Genomic DNA, 21,977 nt, shown 5'->3' with positions numbered 1-21,977 from the left:
GAGCAGGCGGAAAAACAGAATATCAATTTCCCTACCATGTTTTTCATGTTTCACTGAGAAACATAAGCAAACTTTCTATATGAACTCCATGTAAGGCATAATCAACAGCAACTGAACATTCAAATAAAAAAACAGAAAACTGCAGATTAAAACACACCTGCACCTACCAGACCCATTCACATACAGGGTCCCCTATAAATACTGGAACAGTGAAGTCAAGATTTTGCAATACAGTGTGCGTTTACAAGAGCAATACATAATTATACGAGAGAGGAGAGAGTTTGTGGGCTTGAGAGCATGCAATTGCACACCCCCTTGCAAAAATGTCGGTGTGTGTGTGTCTGTGTGTGTCTGTCTCACCAGTCCTGCAGTGAGCGAGGGCGCGGACTGGCCCAGCGACTGGCTCCTCATGCGGACAAGGTTATTGGTCTCTCCTGCTGGCTGCTGACAGGCCAGCTGACTCACGCCACTGTGCATACTGCTGGACAGAGGTAGGAGCTGCTTCCCTAAGACACAAACACAAACACCCACACACACCCACACCAGGCAAAAAGCTTAGCAACTGCAGGGCAAGGAGGACTTGAGCCCATAACCACACAATGAATCATGAATTACTGAATGTCAGAGAAATACACCTTAGAACAAATCAGGTTTCTTAGAGCTGGAACAGATTCAGAAGTGATTTCAGACCATTTCAAAGGTTACAAATGCTAGATCTATGTCAGTGTAATTCTGAAAGAAAAGAAGAAAGGCAGTGAGTGAGTATGTGTGCGAGTCTGTCTCAAGTGTGTGTGTGTCTCACCAGTGAGGCCAGTAGCCATGCTACTGCGGCGGGCCCTGCTGTCATCCTGGCTGAGCTGGCGCTGCAGTTTGGTCTTTCCTGCGGCGGGTGACAGGTCAGGGTTGCTCAGCTTCCTAAAGAGTAGAGGAGGGTGCACCACAGCCTCCTTCTGTAGGGGGAGATTGGAATAGGGAGAGAGAGGGAGAGTCGGCACAGTGTTCAACCCATTGTATTATGAGTGTGAAATCACAAAAGACAGCATAGAAAAAGTAATGTGTGGAATGTAGAATATGAGAATTGATCCAATTATTCATGACAATTGTGTTGCATCACTTATAAAGACAAATTATCAATATGCAACACGTGAAAACAAAAGGGATGACACTAGAGCTTTGTTATGATTCAGTTTATGAGGCCTAGAAATGGGTTCCCTTGTCTCCACTAGGCTCTGCAGATCATTGCTATTTGCTGCTTCTTCCCAAATGTAGAACCATTTTGAGAGAAAGACTGCTGACCAAGGAGGTCAAGCTGAGTCAGTGACATTTGTCACCTGTTTTCAGAGATGCACTGAGAGCATGGACGCAGAAATGTTTAAGGACACAAAGATACTGATGAACCTACATATGCATTTTTTCCATATCTGACAACTAGTTTTACTGTTATGAAGATGTCTTAAAAACACACAGCTTATCAGATAAACTGAGCAGGCACTAACAGTTTGCTTACAAGGAACATAGAAGGGTGGAGTATGCCACATTTACAATCTTCATTTTAAACACTTAGAGGCAAAGAGTGCACGCTAGATTGTTGTTCGTAGACTTCGTCTTGGTTTTTACCACCACACATTCTTCCACACATTGTAGCAAAAAAGCTCATAGAACTTTGGTTCAGTTTTTTTCTAACTTGCACATAACACTGCTGGGGGATGTGTAATCTGCTTCAAATTCTATGAGTGCGATTAAGTAATACATTTAAGAAATATAAAAATTAAATGCATTTCAAATATACCCACACATTTTCATTGATCTTTAAACAATTAAACTTAAGACTTGTGAATATAATCTATAGATGTCTGAGTCTGTACAGTGTTAATTTCTCAACTCCATATTATTCTATAAATCATTCCATAATTTTAATTAAGGTATTTATATTAATTATGAAAACAACAGCCCACAAACAACACTGAATTAAATCCTTATTCATATTGCTAAGCTAACACTGCACAAAACCTCTTGAAAATACATTGTGAAAAGTAAAAGAGAAAATTTAGGAAATTAAGTTATTGACATGTGAAAACATGCTGCATTATAAAAGACAGGGTGGTGTGGAAAAACCCAGCCACATTTCCTTCAGCTTGAGCCCAAATAAAAAACTGAGAGTCTGTGAGTCATACCAGTTGTGGCCCTTATATGGCCAAACAAAAGCTTATAAAAAGTTAACTAAACATATCCACCTGTATAGTAGACAACCAGACACACACCTAGTGAGTTTAAACATACTTGTTTAAACAAAGTGCAGCAAATTTGACCCAGCATCATGCCAATACTTAATGACAAATGGAAACCCGAGATGACTTTTTGCTGAAGGAAGAATTCCAAAAGTACCACAACACTAGTCATGACGACAATCACTTCAGTTAGGGGTAAAAATGTTCAGGGCCTAAAACCACGGGGTTCCCGTCATGTGGGATGGTTTATGTCACCAGTGAGAATCCGTGTTCTTCCATCATGAGAATGGGAAAAGGAAACCGGGCAAAACCCTACACCATTTCCATTCTCCCTGTGGAAATTGAAGATTTCAGAACATCTGGAGGGCCTTCATGTGCTGTAAGCAGAGGACTCATAAAACTGCTCCAGCACACAAGACTTCTCCAAGAACATTTCTGCCACTGAATCATAATGCAAACAATGTACAGGCTCCTCACCTTACACAAGCTTAAAATATTAGTTGATTTCTTTCCTCAGTTTAAAAACACATCCCTTCTGTGTATTAAATATAAACGCATGTAAAATGTACCTTGTCTGCATCTATAACTCTGATGGAGTGCTGATCAGCTTTCTTCTTTAGCACAGCTAAAACAGTTCATTTACTGCAGCCACAGTAATAACTGTGGTCAGGCCATATATTCTATTAAGAGTACGCTGGGAGATCCAGAGCTTCAAGACCATACTGACAACAGTTAGAGGCTCTGTTAGAATGGCATTAACTTGGGAGGCCTGAGGATAGTGACTTGGCTATTCTCTTCAGGATCAGATAAGCACAGGAACGCACACAAAAGTCATCCTCAGTGCTGAGGGGGCGGTAAGGACACTTGCTCCCAGAATACTGGAAGTGGGGCAAAAGACAGTTGTGTTTTAGACATGTTAAGTGGTTTGAGACACTATTTTTGGGACACAATTTACTTGAGCAGGACTGTGTTACCAACTGGCAGCTAATTCTTGCACTGAAAAGAAGGAAAGAAGGCATAATTATATCTCTGCCATGATTGACAAAAGCTAAACAATTTCATTGTGCTTGTACAATATTGAGCAATAAGGGAAAGAAAGCTGGAGCACCTGAAGAGGCATGCTATTACCTTGTTGCTCAAGTGAAGAGTGATTACAAAACCATGCTGCCTTTAGTGGGGCTATAGCTTAGGAAAATAAAATAACCACATAGGCCTAGCTGATTGCCTCAACCAAGTGATATGGAGCTTTTTTGACAATCCAGTGAAAGTTCCTTATGACCAACTCACGTTCCTCACTTGTGACTAAGTCTTTTCTTCTGGCCAGATGTTTTTCCCCCTGACTGCATCCCCCTTGCTTGGCAGCGCCATTCCCTCTGCGTTCCCTACTTACTCATCCCGCAGCCCGGACACTGAGGCGAACACTCAAGTGCAGTCAGAATGACTGATATTGGTTGGCCACGAGTCGAAAATGGCTCACAGAGAGAGTGCAGGATAAACATAAAAACTGAACCCAGAGCAAGAATAATGACAACAATGCATGTCTGGAAATAATTGACAGAGTGACAGGCAAAGCAGAGGATCAAACAATGGAGAAATATCAGCCAGGGAAGTAGTCAGCTTATCTCCAGTAATGCATATAGCATGATAATTTTTATATTGTGATGTTAACGCCTTGCTGCTATTGCTTGGCAATGCATTCTGTTTAGAAGATTATTCAATAGTGAAGAAAGTATGCACTCTGAGCGCAACCAGACAGCCCATCTGTATTGTTTTTGAACTACTTAAGGGCTGGCTTTTTAAAAGCTACATTTTTTCAAAAACATGCAGTGTTTTTATTTAGCGCAGTGACCTGGCCGTTTGTTTATTCAAATATAGCCCCACTGAAGTGCCATAATACTTGGCAAACAAAGACGCTTTGATTTAAGTAGTTTTTTGTTGTTGTTTTTTTAGCTTATTTCATATGGGTTTCATGACTATAAAAGGTTTTCACGTCTGCAAGACATACGACATGTTTGATAATGGTGGTGCCCCAATTACCATGTAAAAACCAATAAAATGTTTGTGCTACAACTGAACATGGGTTAGAAAAAGCACAAGAGCCTGTGCCTGTACTCTTGATCAGGTGGTGGCAGATCAGTTACGATGCAACTACTGGCAAACTTAAGAGCACTTCACACTGGAGTGATAATTCAATACTGGACAACTGTCTGAAGGGGGACTAGGATATACTTACCAGATAGAGTGATTTAGGAAATTAAATTTTGAACCTTTTTTAACCTCATTAAATACCTAAAAGACAACTTGGTATAATTGTAAAATAATGTCAAATAGGAACACTGGCCCTTAATCATTAAAGCTGCATATACTTGAGGGCAGATTTGACTTTCCTCAATGATGTACATGAGGTCTGATTCATGAAACTCATACGATGTTGAAATGAGTGCTGATTTGAGTGCAGCTGATAAATCTGCTTCAGCAGCTTGAAAGCAACATTTGGCACACTTGTCTCATTTACATATCATTTGCAAAGGACATGCCTTGAACTGCCTTCATATACATAATATTTGCATTAAACACACCCTAATTCATGAAGGTATAGCACTGGTAAGCTAATATATGGTGAACATTAATCAGATTGTGCTCAGAAGGGAAAAAAAAAAATAATATATATATATATATATATATATATATATATATATATATATATATATATATATATATATATATATTATATAAAATTAGATTACATTACACATACAGAGGAAAAAAAAGACATTTTAGTAAAGCGGAGTTGGAAATGCTCATCTGACACCTGAAGACTACACATTTTGTAGTCAAAGTAATCATCATCATCTGCTTTTTAATGACTATTAATAATCAGTGAAGAGATTGATAAGGTTGTTAGCCATACAAATCTCAAGTGGTTAAAATATGTTGAAATTTACTGAACATGCATGAGTTCAATCACACAAGTAAGCCAAAGATGAAAATGATTGATGATAAAACTGTCAGTGAAAATTGTGTGCATTCATTTTATGATCAGATTTGATATAAACAACTTGGATGAATAACAGTCATAGCGACAAAGAAAACGACAAACGGGAATAACTATCAACAGTCCAAACTGGGCTTGCTAATCAAGTCCTTCTTGCAAATCTGATACTCTTGTAACTTAGTTACAGAGAACGGTAGAAACGTGCATTGTTCCCTCTCAATTTGATCATTAACACCATCCAAATAACAATGTCAACTGCTCCAATTCCACAGTCATTTCCATGGTGTCCAATTCCAATGTCAGATCACTGCTTTGTTTTCTCTCCTCAAAAAGTGACCATATGAGCACTTCCAGTTTTTCTACAATGATGACTTTAACAATCACAACTTTTCCAATAAACAGCAACACAAGTAAATGTCAACATGGCAAAATATGACAAATCTTAGACACTAGATATGTATATGTTTACTAAATAAAGTTAACAGCAGCAGTAAAGCAGATTCCACTAAACAATGCACTAGAAAGTCCATTTCTCAGCTATAGTCAAATGAGAATGAAGATATGTTGAGGTCCTAAACCTTGAATCAAAATAAAATTCCATACATTTTACACACTGAAATACTCCACAATTGTGTGAAAATTGAAATTATTTTTATATTTTTGAAAAGCAAAACAAAGTTTAAAAAGTAATGACAAACACACAAGTGTGAAAAAAGCGGAACCTGCTACTTGGAAGCCCATCCACTCTGGAAGCAAAACAATAACCTCATTATAGTATGTTCTTCCAGAGTACATTTCTTCTACCATTTATTTGCTGGTCAAGTATACAACAAAGGCAGCTTGACACCAGAGACAGAAAGGCAAAGACAAACAGAATGTCACAAATAAAACTGCAACAGGAGGTAGAGACTAGTTACATATTGATGTCTTGGTATAATTAATGAGATCGAAGAAAGGCAGCAGGGTCTGATAATATTCACATCAGGTGAAGTGTCTTAATGTAGACTGCATCACAAGAAAAAAACAGCTGCAGTTTAAGGTGCCTGTATTCAGTTTTTACCACTAAGGCAGGTATAATCCATATACTTCCTAATGAGCTGTCCTCTCCCTCTGGCTCATTCTCCATTCTCATTTTGAGACCTTCCACTACAGAGCATTAGTGTGTTAAGGAGTGTGTCTGCTCAGCATAGGTACAAATATACACTAGACAATGAAATGTATGCATGACCCGTCATTTCAAACCCAAGCAGCTGGGTTCATCTACTCCACCAAGACCACCTGCCTAATGACAAGATAATGGATGGCGTCCCATCTCTTTTACATACACCCCTCTGACTACTCAAATACCTCTAGCTGGGAAGCATGCCATGCTGTATGCACACATACCAAATTACACTCCTCCGCACGTTAGCCATTATTAGCCCTCTCCTGCTCTTTCCTCTAACGCACAGTAAAATTACACTTTAAAAGTATCAGTGAAACCCCAGCAATACACCCTCCACAATCTACTATGCTTAATCTGCTATCAGTTAGTAAACTTAGAGCTTGTCCAGGGGCAATATAACCATTCCCATTTTGGACAGGATTTAAACATGTTCTTGAATCTACAACAGCTAAACTAACTATTGCATAGCACATCCAAGAGGTCTGTAACATTGTTTATCCATGCCTGCATGATGGGAAACACTGTTGCAGTCGGTTAGCATGATCTGGAGCCTAATAAAATCCCAGGCAATTCTCCTTTTGAAAAAAAAAATACTCTACATTAGCAATGCTGTAACTACATTCATGCAATCTGTTGAGAATCAAAGAGCCAGGGTGCCTTTTCATGCTTGTTACCATTCCCCTCAGTAACATTTCTGTTAAGTTCCCTGTAACCTGAAGATCCGGAGCGGGAGACAGTTTTTGCCACTGCAGTACACTTTTAGTGTTTGCCTCATTAAAGCTGACAAGCCTTCTGCACACCTTCACCCTCACTGGTAAGCAAAGACACACACACACACACACACGTGCTGTGGCAGCCCATCAAAAATTGGTCCAAAAGCAAGATGGAAAGCAATCTTGTTTGCACAGGCAGGTCAGGTGTGCTGGACTTCACCAGCTCAAAGTACACACACACACACACACACACACACACACACACACACACACACACACACACACACACACACACACACACACACAGAGTTTACCAGAGACAAATAAACAGAGCCAGAATTAAAAGCGCACCAAACAACTCATGTTTGGTCAAGGATCATGCATGATAAAGATATAGCTTACAGGAGAAGACATAGAAACAGCAGCATTGGGAATACACTTAGTTTTGAAATATTTAATTGGTACTACCTCACAAGAACTGTTTTGTTGTTTTAATATGATAGACAGACAGAGAGATCCATCTAGATGGCCATTTGTGTTCACACTGTGCAGTCCTAAAAGAAACATTCTGGTCCCACTTGCACCCAAAATCAAGTCATTGATCAGAAATCCAGATTTCAACTTTAAATGGACCCCCCCCCCCCCAATACACACACAAACACAATCTGTCTATACTCCCAAAAATAATGAGACTTTATGGGACTGCCACCAGCTATTTAATCAGGAATGTTAAGAGCAGAGAAAGCTAAATCATAATCTGTCTTCTTCATTTCTAGTGTGTGCCTTTGTTTATACAAATGTGTGAGTAAAATATGGTCAGTATTTAATTGATTTAACAGATGCAGCAACTTTCACTGCCTCCTTCATGACAGCTGCTCCATTGTGCTCCAGTGAGAGCACTGAATCAACTGTTTAAATCAGTGTAGTGGACAGGCAAGCGGATAGTCCTTGATTACTTGGAGTAAGCCACTGACAGCTGACATTGTTGGACAGGGAAGAGATCTGATGCTACTTTCCACCATCAGGTGTAATACAACTCCAAAACATTTGGTTCATTCATTTAAATGACCAACAGCACAGTCTGAAAAAGTAAGGAAAAGCCATCAGGCTACACATTACACTACAGAGGAAATTATGATGTGCTGGTTTGAATGTAGTTGGGAGGGGTTATATGATTTCATGTGTGAGTTTTAGCATCAGCATGGGACTTGAGTTGGCAGGTCCTGACTTCTTCACTATACCCCACTCAACCCTACATTCTGCATCAAGACACTGCTAAAATCAATGCACACACACACACACACACAAACAAATATATCATTAAGACAGGTTTTTCTGTCTTTGTTTTGCCCATTTTCAAACAATTTCAGGCTTGCCAGTAGACTACAATTGTTCTTAACATATTCTAGACCATTCTGTGAAATATCTAATTTCAGAGGGGAGAAATGTACCTTCCCCAGGGACATGGCAGCCACACATCTTGGTTCAATTTGGGTCAATAGGTTTGTGAAATTCACTACCAGTTCTGTGACTTTGGTTTAAAAAAAAAAAAAGAAGAAAAAAAAAAAAAGAGTAATCTCATACTTGTAGCAAAATTGTGTAACTATTCAGAACTATTTGTCCTTGCCAAATTTGGGAGTAAATTTTGTATTGTGTTTATATTATACATAAGAAAACTAAGACACCATCAGTCATCGCTGTTTAGCCCAATGTTTTAACTTGCTGAACTGTGAAGGAACTCTCACAAGAACACTATCTGCCAAGTACCATGAGTAATAGTTCCAGAGTGCTTTCAAACATGCTATGTTATGTAATCATGTGTTACACATAGTAATATAACTCTGCCAGATCTCCAGTTGAACCCAGTAGCCCTTGAAGTTTCTAAAATGTCATTAAAAAAAAAAAAAAAAAAAAAAAAAAATAAGAAGTGAAGTGTATGTAAAACAACCCAGTGCAAAACTTAAGGTGTTGGAATTGCTGGAAAACTGAAACTGGAATTACTTTATAAGTCATGTCCTTTAAATTCTGGTGTTGGGTCTTAATTTCAAATGCAGGTATGGTTTGGCATATTATGCTTATTTGGAAACAGATAAGTGAGCATCAGAAAACTGCAAGAGGTTATTCAGAACTGTGAGGTCAGCATCCAACAGGTTTAGAGTAAAAATAAATAAATGACACCACCACAGCAGACACCGGATTTGATTGCTATTAATTATTTTTAAGAAAATAATTAAAAGCTGAATTTGGCTTCATAATCTTCCTGCAAATATGACAGACACTTTCAAAGCACGTCTGCTACCTTTACACAACAATAAAGCTCTAATCATAAAAGATATATTCAAATTATCAGAATGTTCAGATTTTCAAATGCTGTATGGCCAAGAATATAAATACAGTATGACACTCCATTGATGTATAAAATGCATGCTGCATACCAAAAGTCTGTTGTTGCTGTTGTTTCATTTTAAGTCAATTTAACAACTTGTAACAAGACTGGTTTAAAAGGGAGACATCTTAATAATTACATTTTCAGTGAAAACCTAGCCAGCTCAAATTAGAATAAAAAACTCCAATGGGATTTTTGAAAGAACAGCAGTAACCACATGAGAATGACAGAATATGTACATTTCCATGAAGCCATGTTTGTACTACATGTAAATATTGTATTTAAGGCCTTCACTGCTGGACTTGTTACAAAGTCAGACATAAACCAATGAAGCACTGTGGGAGGTTAATCTTTCCGCTCACTCTTGCCTTCTCTAATCTGTATCTTGCAGCTGTGGGAGTGCGAGAGTGCAAGTGCACAACCCAAAGTCCAGCCAAAGTCCTCTGCCCAATGGAACACAGCCACTTGGACCTCCAGTAGGAGACAAGGCCTAAATAGATAGCGACAAGTGCAACAATTTACCTAACAGTGCAAATGAGGGTCTCCACACACCTCAAAGGACAAAAATCATATGCTGCTTCTATAATACATTACAAGCATGGACTATGGGAGTCTAAGATTAATTAAATTAAAACTCTATGAACTGACAGCAGTGGGCAGGGTGAGTGGTGAATTCATAAAACACTGTTCCTTGAATCAAGGGTTCCCCCCCCACAGCACTGCACACGTGGCCAGTAGTGCATATTAAAAATGTTCGGAAAGGCAAGTTCAGAGTCCAAGTCACGAAGTACTCAGTATAAGCTTTCACACAGTCAAAAAGAAATAAAAAGTTCATATCAAATAGGATGCATCCACTCCAGGGAGAGGAAGCTCTCATCTTTCCTGTCTCATCAGCCGGTGAGGTCAGGGGGTGATCTGAGTGATCAGGGTTTCGTCCAAAGGCCTGTCCTGCCAGGTTGAGCATCGGCAGAGATGTTTAATACAGTACGGCAAGTCATCAATAACTCCAGGACAAAAGGATGGCATGATTTAATCTGTATGGCTTTTCTTGGCCAAACATCCAGCATGCTACTCATTAATAACACTTATGGATAATGTAGAGCCTGCTTTTCAGAAGACATGTGCAGCACTCTATTGCCTCTTGAGCATTACAGCCAGCTGAAAGAAACAGAAAAAACAAAGAACTAAATTGTGATTAAAAGTCTGCTGTATGAGATGTTATGAAAGGAAAAATACACCATTAATCTATTCCATAGGTAAATGGAGTGAGCTCTATAATAACTGAAGTGCCCAAAATTTCTTTTTCAAATGTGACAGGACTGTGAACCCTTGCGAGGTCATTCCCACCAGAGAGAATTCACTGAACAGGCTACATCTCACAGCAATGCCCTTTCACTGAGCTAATTAAAGGCAAAAGTTCAGAGGCAGCCCTTGGCCAAGACACTGCATCACTGTCCACCGTGACTAATAGATTCATTAAATCGCATACCGACTTTTCTTCCAGCCAAAACCCTTAAGAGGACCTACTGCACCAAGACATTTTCTTGTACCTCCAAGAGGTCCTACTGGACCAAGACACTACCTTTTTTTTTTTTTTTTTTAATAATACTAATAACAGCACAACATTTTAACATCATCTTATTTTGATATAAGATGATTTTTGTTAAAAATGAACTGGAAACATTTTTAGTCTGTTTATTTAAAATACAATCTGAAAGATTTTTCTTTCACCTATTTATTTTCTGAGATGAACATGCTGCCAGCACCTTCCTTCAGCACATCAAGCAGCCTAGCCCTGTCGATATCCTAAATGTGTAGCAATAATACAATATGTAAGGTAAGACCAGTAAGGTTTAAAGAATCCTAACTTGAATTACAATGTTCACTATCTCATAAGAGAAATCATGACTGACAGATGGAAAGAAAAGGCAAACTCTGAAGGACTGTGCACCTCATCCATCAGAATTTCAAACAATAGCTGCAGTGTCGTTTTCATTAACCTCCTCATAGTGTTGGAAGGATCCCATCTCCCTGCTCATCTGCTGGAGGTAGAGGGAAGAATGATGCGACTGCACTCAGCTGTTAGAACTGCCAGCTGAACCCAAGCCGCAGCACGACAGAGATTAGCATTTAGAGCTGTCTTTAAAAGGCACAGGAATAAAGAAGGCGTGAAAATTGGTTTTAATGGCTTTCACACTGCTGCGTGCTGAGATACGGTTCATTTGGACACTAAAACACTGTAGTCAATTGTACTTCAAGTATTTCAGATGGTGAAAAATAGCCCTGGTTTAAGACAGTTAAGTGAAACAGGATCTGAAGTGTAACAAATACAAATGTTCCTGAAAACTCTAAACTCAGGTCTCAAAAGCAATGCTTTAAATGTATATTAAAAAAAAAGACTAAAATATATTTATTTTACCTGACCAACAACACAAAGTGCCAAACAACAGAACATTAAGGCCATTACATTTAATTGGGGCCACAACTGACACATAGAAGTCACAATATTCTTTGTATTTATGACGACCACGAAATAGATGAAAGGAGAGAACTCCATCCAGTTTGCAACTCTGTCTATCAGTACTTTGGCTAATATGCATTTGGAGAAAAGGGCAAATCTCCAACCAAAAGGTGTCATTGCACACCCTCCCCCAATTTGTTTAAAAAAGAAAAGGCATTAAATTGTTTTTCACCACAAAAAATAATTACCATAACCAGAAAATAATTATGTTCTATTGAGTTTCTGTAACACACAGTAGTTCCTGCTACTCCTGCTGCTGTTCTGGCATTTCTCTTCTCAACTACAATGTACTTTCAGTCTGAGATTTTCCTCCACCACACTGATTAGCGATAGAGAGCGCTCATGCCAATGCCAGGATTATACTGCGAAATTACAGCTCTCATACTTTTATTCCTTGTCACACTGGATGAGACATTTCATCTGAAATCCTGACCAAATATTATGACTGACTGAGCGATCTTGCTTGTGCTGAAAATCACACTATACAATAAAAAAAAAAAATGTCCAGTGAAGAAACCCACAATGCAAGTCATTCTGCTTGTCATCCTTAAGCAACTTTCTTTTTGCCCAAAAAAAAGTGGGTCACCAACCATGCCCCTAAAATAGCAGAGGGAATGTTTTGCCTTGAAAAAACAATGCCCCAAAAGTGAAGGCGGCAAATGTCATTGGATATATAAAAAGGCATTTTCCCTGCTGCCACAAATTCTCAAAACATTCTTCTGTTGAGTTCCACACACTTCATTTTTGTTTTGCCATGCTGTTATTTATTTACAAAGTTCAGCATAATTCCAAGATGCTCTCTATTGGTTGTTAAGACGTCTGTAGTAGTAGTGGTCACAGTGCAACATTTTGGAATTAAATTTCTGACACTGCCAAAAGATAATAGTCAGCTGTCTTTGGTCACAGAGGTACTTAATCGGCCGCCGTGTCACATTACATGTTCAAAGACCACAGGTTTCAACTCATGATGAAAGACATCTTTCACGATTTTTGACCGGCAACTGCAACAGCATAATCATTGGGTCATTTGGAGTGTGAAACCAGTTTAAGGTGCTTTTCAGCCAACTTCAAGGTAATTAAGCATTATTCAGAACAAATTACTATAAATCTCTAAAATACCATTCTTATATTGCAATATAGAAAATATAAAAACATCCGTATTCTACTTTGCAGCATTGCCAAACCTCACTTGTTTGGATCCAGATGTGCTAATCTCCAGACAATGAAGGAAAGCAATGAGGCAATAAGGATTAAAGCCTTCCAATCCTCAAACCCACAGTGAAGCAGTGTTCTGCTATATAGTGGCAATAGGACAAAAGTAGACTGGTGTGCTGAGGCCAAAGTGGGGAAAGAGAAGGTTTAAAGAGCCACAGAGGACTGGAGACAGGATACAAGCAGAAGCGGTTCATAACATCTGGCCATGACCCCAAGGACTGAATAAATACAATACATTATTAGCCAAGTTGGGAGGGTGGAGGAAATTTATATGGACAAAAGAAAAAATGCAAGAGACTGGGAATGGAAAGAGAAAGAAAGGGATCAACTACATCTTATATACATTATAGACCAGTTTTAGCTGCTGGTTAGGAAAATTTAACAGTGTACATAAAATTTGTTCTGCAATTCACAAAGTTCATAGTTCAAAGTTTAAATTACACAGTGTACACCTCATTTTCTTTGTAACTAATTGCCTATATGCAGACCTGAGCTGTTTAAATTCTTTTTAAAAAAAAAAGCCCATCTTGAAAAACAGATTTGATTTTAATCTCAACTATGTAACTTTTATAGATATCAATGTAATTAAATTTTGCCCTAAGTACATAACTTCTCCTCAGTCAGGGTGTACTGCAGTGTTGAGTCAAGTCTTATCTCTCTCATTCTGCACAATTAAATTATGCCAGTAGACAACAGCAAACTCTGAATAGCCAGCAATAGACCTCTAAACACTCACTCGTTTTCTACATACATGATCTAGTTACAACATCCAGCAGTCCTCTCATTGCTCAGTTGTGACAGACACAACATATTGTAGTAAATGGTTTTCCTCCCCTGAATATAAAATGTTCATACATACACATCTCAGCTTCATTCACATGTGGTGAATAGGATTCAAGACAATGACAGAAGGCAAGTAAACGAATCCCGTACAGAAACCACAATCATTGTGTATAACAGGGAATGCCATTCTTTGCTGTTGGCAGAGTCTACTTGGTACTGAGTGCATTCATCAGGCTGAATGCATCAGTTAAGTGGACATAAAAGCCCCTTTAACATCAGCTTGATTGGAGCTGGATTGGTAATGTTCTACTCCAACACAAAAAACAACTGCAATCAAAGTTACATCACTGCTAGGACCCACTGCATTTCACCTTCACCATTTCTATAGTACAAACCAGAACAGATCAGCTACCATGCACAAAAATAAGAGTACATCATTAAAGAAAGCCAGTGAATAAGCAACCGAGAGCTTCAGATTCAAATTGTAAACTCAAAAAGAAGGTATTTATTTTACATTAAGTATATCAAGACCTTAGAAACATTCTAAATGCTGGTGTGCCATCTAAAATAAACTTTGGTAGCCTACAAAATCCTACAATTGCCACTGTGCAAAATGTTTTTAAATATCTCTTTAAATCCCAGTACATGTGGAATTTCCAAAATGTTATTTCTAACAAGTCACTTTTAATAAACATTAAATCAGTTGTTGTGTGGCATAATGTAACTTACATCCATAACACCGTTCTACACATCAAAGCAAGAGTACTTTTTCCCGTTGAGTCTGAGAGGAATTCAATTCAATGTAGATAATCCACAGCATTTTCTACAAGCATTTATAATTATACACAGGTAACACTGTAGAATCAGGAGACTGCCTCTGAATGTCTGGTGTTTTAAAATACTAGGCACTTAATCAGAGCTGCTACCTCCAACAATGGACACTCAATCTGGGGAATGAAATAAGATAGAAATGTAAAAGAGTAAATTATTGTTTTGATTAGTCTCACCTTAAGATGAATGGGCCACGTTATTTCTGCATTGCCTACAGATTTCGTATACACATTCCATGATGGATATCCTATGTATTTTTAAGTGTGGTGGCTTTTTCAAATCAAAATCCACAGATGAAACACTAGCCAGGGAGTTTAAATAACAAAAACTCACGTGGTCAACGAAGAGTGATCAAAAACTTAATTATGCTGTAGCCGTTCCTGCATTGGCATTTTTGAAACCAAGTCTAAGGCTACTGCCAAAACTTTAAGAGCCTGATTTTCTGAAATCACTTAAGAGTACAGCAGAGAATAATCTTAGACAAAACTGGTGAAGGGAAAGGGACGGCAGAGGAATGAAATATTTCCCTCTAACGATATCTTGAATAATGATGGAACTGAGATAAGAATTTTGATGTTACTGTGAGAACAGTACCTGTTAAGTGATGATTAAAAGGTTAAAGCAAATCATGTTCTGCATTTAACAAGCTGTATCGATTAAATAGCCACAAACACCCTCGTGCAGACTATAGATTTCAAACTACCCATTTCATTTTACAACCTGGCCAATTAAGGTACAGTTTTTGTACTACACTGTTTCACACTTATACCTGAAAATTCATTTTCCTATAACAAACAGAAAAAACATTTTATAGACGACATCTTTACATACATCATTTCAAACACTACAATGAGGTATTATGGTCCTTGGGGATTCACTGCAAGTACACAAAAACCTTTATTCTGCAGTGCTTTTTTTCACCCTGAAAGACAAACATTCCATTAGTCACCTTCAATTTATAAAGCAGGTAGAAAATGAAATGCTAACTCTAACGATCTCTTAAGCCTCAGTCCACCCTAGCTACAACATGTGTATTAAGCTGACTCAGTAAACATGGATCCCAATGGTTACTTAAGCATTAGTTTACACAAGACAAGTAGTACATACCAGTTTTGCCATTTGTCAAAGTAACTGAGCAGGTATAGTGCCCAACTAACCAAGCTTCTATGCATACATGTATATTGCATATACCTATCTCCACTAACATGTCATTTATTAACCCTTAAAACAAAGTGCCTTTCTGATTTTACAGTATTGACTTACAGCCCTTCCATAGACATCTGGTGCTTTGCAGTGTTCCATGGGTAAAGCAGTCATTAGTCCTACTGAGTAATTTCCAGCACTGTTTCTCTCAGGACAAATGATTGATAGACTATCTGCAGATACACCAAAGGAAAGAAAAAAAATCTAGATTGGACCTCACATACTGCTACTTGTCCATTATGAAAGTGCCTTGTGCATGTTAAATATATGTTGTCATTAGTTTTGGACAAAACAATAAGCAAGCACTCTCAGCATTGCAGCTTCTACAGTTGTCATCACTGAGTTACCTGCGATTGGAGGAGTGTGTTGAGACCTTGAGCTCAGATGAAAAACAAAGGAGGCAGGATGTTTTTCAATTTAGCCACTCACACTGCAGTCAGCCAACAGTTACTCTCTAATCTAGCCCTTTGAAGGAGCAGTCCTGACGCTACAACACAAGGTACAATTACAGAAGTAGTGCAGAAACAAAAGTATACACATGATTATCCCAACGTAGCAAACGTGTGCCTGAACAATCAAATCATGGCCTTGGTTCAAACTTTGCTTAGTTACAACTGCAATAGTCACTGCAAGCAAACTGCCTTGTAAGCTGCACCTAAATGTTTTTCACGCTTAATTTGTAAATTTCCTTTTATTTAAAAAAAATTCTTCCTTCACTAAATTAGCAAACATATTGAAGGTATACTTCAAACTACACTAAAGCCACGATTGTTTTCATAAATAATAAGAGCACACAAGTTCATGCATGTTGCATTCCTCACACTTTTCTGAACTACCATTTCTTTCATTACTCCAGCTGTTAGCCCAAACCCCCGCCAGCACAAACCCTCAGGCCTGTCATAATAGTAGCACTGACATCCTGCAGCCACACAAGACTTGCAGGATACAGTACAAAACATCAGCAAATCACAGATATGCTAAAGCAGCTATATCCAACTCTTTCAATAAAAAAATAAGGAGTTTAAAACTCCAGATGTTTCTATGATTACTTCACCACATTTGGTCTGTGCTGTCAGTACTGAGTATTCCATGAAACATGCTTCATTCTGTAGATTAACAGGTTATTAGGGTGCTGACGCAACAAAATGATGCAAATTCAGCGAATAAAAAGTATGCATGATAAAATAATGGGTGGATTCTATGTTCATAAGCTAAATGCTATTTGGGCTGATTGGTGTGAAAAAGTGTTGTATGGAGCAACACTTTCTACACTTAATTAATGCTTTATTAAGAATCTAAAGAACCACATACATTCACATAATGTAGTGGCAGATTATGGTGTCAGTCACTGTAATGAACACAAGGCTGGTTAAAAATCTATGACAAGGTTATTTTTATGATCATTGCTGTGCTTTAAAACAGAGCTATAATGAAATGTTCACAAGGATTAAACAATACTTTCATGTAGAAAAAAAAAAACTGCTTTAATTCCCCACTAAGGCTCAATAAAAAGTTACTCTCCCACACAAACAATCACAGTTAAAGATTTACTTTTTTGGCATGATGTGGAAGAAATTACGTTAATAAATAATCTAATGTTCCCTAATGAACAGCAGCAGTAGCATGGAAGGCAGAATGGTAAAGGCACTCTCGAAAATATAAACCATATCAACTGGTGGTGAAAAATGGTTGGTGAATAATGAACCAGTGATGCAGTAGATTACTAAAACTGAAAGGAGCTAGGCTATTTCTTGATTACAAAAGAATGTTAACTCTGATTATAGGTTCACTGAATCAATGTTACATATTAACTATGATACAGTGACAGCTCACATGCCATAAGGGAAACCATCATTTAGCTAGGTCAACAATATGCTGTAAACTTTTTCACCTTTACATAACAAAACCTTCTATAAATTAAGAGAGAGTTCTTGTCTCAAGTACAGTCAAACTACATAAAACATATGATGAAAGGCCCATCTGTTATAGAAGTAGCAGGTCAGAAAAACATTACATTGTATTTAGCTAACTAAACACAGATGCAAGGAACTTAACCAAATAAAGCTTAATTCTTAGTGGTCAGCTCCATCAGTCTATTCCACAAGCGAACACAGGCCAAATGTACTACGTGGCCAGCTGAAGAATGCAGAATTATGCCCGTCTGCTTATGCATCAATGTTTGCCTCTAGGTTAAAAAAGAGAGGTGCTACTATTTTCTGTTTTCCTATCAAAATGTACATCATGATGGTGATGATAGTTGTACAAGGACAAAAATCAGAATAAAAATCAGTGCACGCAAAAATCTGCATACACGGCTTCTCACAAGGAATAAGTAAAATGAGGCAATAACAAAGCTTTTCAGAGCAATTTCTCTTACAGATACATCATATGGTTAAGGTGTTTTTTGTTACTAAGCGCATGCATGTTTATCGTAAATCTGCTGTGTGCTGTGATTACCTACACCTTTTTATACAAAGACTGACATGAAGACCGAGCAGTTTCTATAGACAAAAAAGCTCCGTAGTGAACACTTTCTCAAAAAAAGGTTCCATGATCAGATGACCTAGCTGTCAAATATTCAGGCAATGCATAAAATAAATATATCTAACCACCTTTATATAAACTTTGTACACTATCTAAGTCTACATCTAATTCTAAATATTAATTATAATCATGAATTAGGAAGTTAATCATTAAAGATAAATAATAAATACACAGATCTTGCATATAGTGTTAAGATTAATATTGACTAGCATGGCAATACAGAGCATAGCCAACCCTGCTGTCACACAGCAAATGTGCTACAGAAGCATTCTTGCAAGAACAGAAAGCTGAAAATTTCAGTGCCATATTAAACACAAACACTACATGCTTACGCTTTTATATTCTGATGGTGTTTCTCTACCAGGAAGCCAACAATTGGACTTCTAGTAAAAAAAAAGTAATAAAGTCCAGTGCATTCAATGTGGAAATTTTATAAAAATAATTACATCCCAGTCACAACAAAATTTATATTTAAGCAATTGGGTTAAATACATTTCATTTTTTTGGTCAGGTGGTGTTTAAAATTACATTAGTAAGAGATGACAAACAGAGAAATTTTTAAAGAATTTAGAAACAAGACTAGAATTCTGAAGCTACCAAAGAAAATTAAAATGTTAATGATCAGTTTTGAACACTTTGTCAGTATATCTAGAGAATAGTGACTGATCAATATGAATACCAAGATATAAATAGGACGAACTCGTTAGTTACTTATGCCCCATGATGTTAAATCATACAGTGCGAGAATGTCCTCCAAAACAGTTAGAAGTTACACTACTGCTACACTTTGGTCTAGTTTTGGCCAAAATTAGTGCAAAATTATGCAATGCAAACAACTAGCCTATTTGTTAAGTCATGTTTCAGGAATCAGAGCTTAGAGCACACATCATTCACAAAGCAGAATTTTTCAAAAAGCTAAGCCAAAAATGAGGAATGTCCTTTAAGAATGCCTTCTCCTACTGGATGAACTTGACTTTCACAAGTTTGTATGAGTCAAACTATTTGTGTTTGGTGGTTTGGTATTCCCTAGCTCATCTCTGCGAGTTGCTGTTGTATGTCAACAACCATTTGTGGTTAGCTATGACCCAGTTCACCACAACCAACCACAAACACACCTTACTACTGTCACTGCCTTTATGACCTTTTCTGTAAACAGCAGATCAGAATGCCCATGACATGCACCAAGAAAGCATGCATAATGGTCTGTGCACACCCTTTGGCAATTAATCTCCTACAACGTACACAATCAGAATGTAAACACACAATGCAGTAACTCCAAAGGCTAAATGACAGTCATGATCAGGAAAAGGCATCTCAACATAGAGACCAGTTCAAACTCATCAAATTTGCAGTCTTGCAAAGAATCCATATTCTTTCATATATTGAAGAAGAATGGTACATACTGGCTTTTTTCCAGAACAAGCAAGCAGTGAGAGCAAAATCCACCGAACTACTGCAACAAATACTCAAGCATAAAGACAGCAATGTGTCAATTATGAGACATCACCAAAGTCTAGATAAAAAAAACATGCATATGTATTTGAAAAACACTTTATGCTGTCATATTTACCATGCTATAAAACGTGAGCCCTTTGATCTTGCCGCATAAAGAATATACGGACTACTGAATAGGCCGCCAAGGTAAGAAGGTTGTGTCACAAAGATATTTAGTGGCAATTTTTTCAGCTGTGTAAATTCAATCTCAGCCCAAACCTGTCAAAAATGCACAGAATCGTAGATTTAGGTATGCGTATTCAACTCGACTTACTCTTTACTCGACCACTATATCAATCAATCATTTATACAACAAAGCATTAATTCTGAATTCAATCTTGATTGTCCCATTCATATAATCCAGTCAACAGTACAGTTTTTGCAACTAATTGCCAATAAAGAGAAAGCAGGTAACGCCAAAATAGGGTTTATGCTATTTAACGCATCTATGTGAACTAAGAACCAAACCCACGGAGCGCAATTGTTATGCAGGATACCTGTGCCGAGTCATAACACAAGTTGGCTTTCTAGGTGCTCTCAGTCATTTACTCATGCACTCACCCCATCTTTTCCTTCTGCTCCGCTTGGCTGTTGATCAGTGCTGCACAGTTTTCTTTTATTTTTGTTCTCTGTTCTCTTCATCGTATAGCAACAAACAAGGGCGGGTTGGCCAACTAACAATCAGATAACGTTAATCGCGAGGCCGATTTATTGGCGGTTTATGTAGTCTTCAAGCTAGCTTGACATAGTCTGACGTGCACCCAGCCGCATTTACAACGCTGTAATCCATTGAGGAAACCTCTCCTCGCTTTGAGGACCACAGCAAGAGAGGAAATGTATAATCAACTAACGCAAGTTTACGAAAACTGTTTTCAGCGTTACTCTCCCAAATCACTTTGGCTCGGTACCTAGACATGTCATTCCTAGTAACTAACCAAGCTAGTTAGTTTAACTAGCTAAAGCTAACTAGCTAACCTAGCTGCTACAAGTAGCTAGCGTTATCGGTCAGTTCGGGTTGGTGAGCTTGCCTATCTTGGTAGCTAGACATTAACAACATCTATAAATGGATAATTAATTACATTAGTCCTTTTGGAGGAAAGGTAGGTTAGTTAACTAATCGGCTAGCGGTTAGAACTAAGCAAGTGTCCTAAACGTAAAGTGAAGCACCGGTTCGCTAGCTAGCCGGCTAAAAAACTTCGTCTGGTTTGATACCTTGTAGGATGAATACTGAATATCTAGCGCTAACTAGCCAACGCTAGTACGTTAGAGCAGGTTCGCTGAAACTGATGACCAATTTGCACGGCTGTTGTAGTTACAGGTAAGATAACGCTGCAGCTTTTTGAAGCTAACCTAGATATCTCTCGTAGCCACTCAATTTAACGACGCACCAGTCACAAGTATTTTTTTCACTCATTAGTCCCCTTGTTTTCCGCGCCGTTTCTCTCCATTAACGGCTCATACAACAGCTAAACCGTGCTAGGCTAGGATGGCTTCACTGACACTGCACCTCACGGAAAAGTAACAAAAAAGAACACAACCTAGTCGTTGTCATCATGTACTGAATCTCAAGACCTTACGTTAGCAAAGCTAGCCTAGCCATTTCGCAAGCCTTAGTGCTGCATCTACATTAATAAATAGATGAGAAGTGACGGCAGATCCAGCCGAGTTGCTCGGCTTCTTGCTACCCCTCACGAAGGAATTTACCCGCTTCCTCTGAATCTCCACAGATCGTCACGAGGCTGTGCCCAGACTGCTGATCTGAGATCAGGTCTGCGGAAACATGACTCGCGGAGTAAATATTGGTACGCTGATTTGGGAACGTGTTTCCTCACAAAGTTGAGCGCAAGTAAGTTACGTCGCAAATCATTTAAATGTCTTTGCTGCCACCTGCAGTGCATA

The 21,977-nt window shown here is 38.2% G+C and overlaps 1 protein-coding gene across 1 annotated transcript in view; it reads right to left on the bottom strand.

The window, feature by feature from the left end:
* The window catches only part of mast2 (microtubule associated serine/threonine kinase 2), a 101,430-nt gene extending 79,648 nt beyond the window's left edge, over positions 1 to 21,782 (bottom strand). Inside the window, exons 1-3 of the mRNA XM_035524152.1 lie at positions 20,640 to 21,782; positions 803 to 950; positions 361 to 506 (exon numbers count right to left, since the gene is read on the bottom strand). Of these exons, the coding sequence (XP_035380045.1) occupies positions 361 to 506; positions 803 to 950; positions 20,640 to 20,720 (375 nt within the window). The 5' untranslated portion in view covers positions 20,721 to 21,782. The remainder of the gene's footprint in view (positions 1 to 360; positions 507 to 802; positions 951 to 20,639) is intronic.
* Between the last annotated feature and the right edge of the window lie 195 nt (positions 21,783 to 21,977).

The sequence above is a fragment of the Electrophorus electricus genome, chromosome 3, assembly GCF_013358815.1.
Source record: "Electrophorus electricus isolate fEleEle1 chromosome 3, fEleEle1.pri, whole genome shotgun sequence".
Lineage (NCBI taxonomy): Eukaryota > Metazoa > Chordata > Actinopteri > Gymnotiformes > Gymnotidae > Electrophorus > Electrophorus electricus.
The sequence above is the reverse complement of the archived record's forward strand: the minus strand, read 5'-3'. Positions and strand labels throughout refer to the sequence as shown.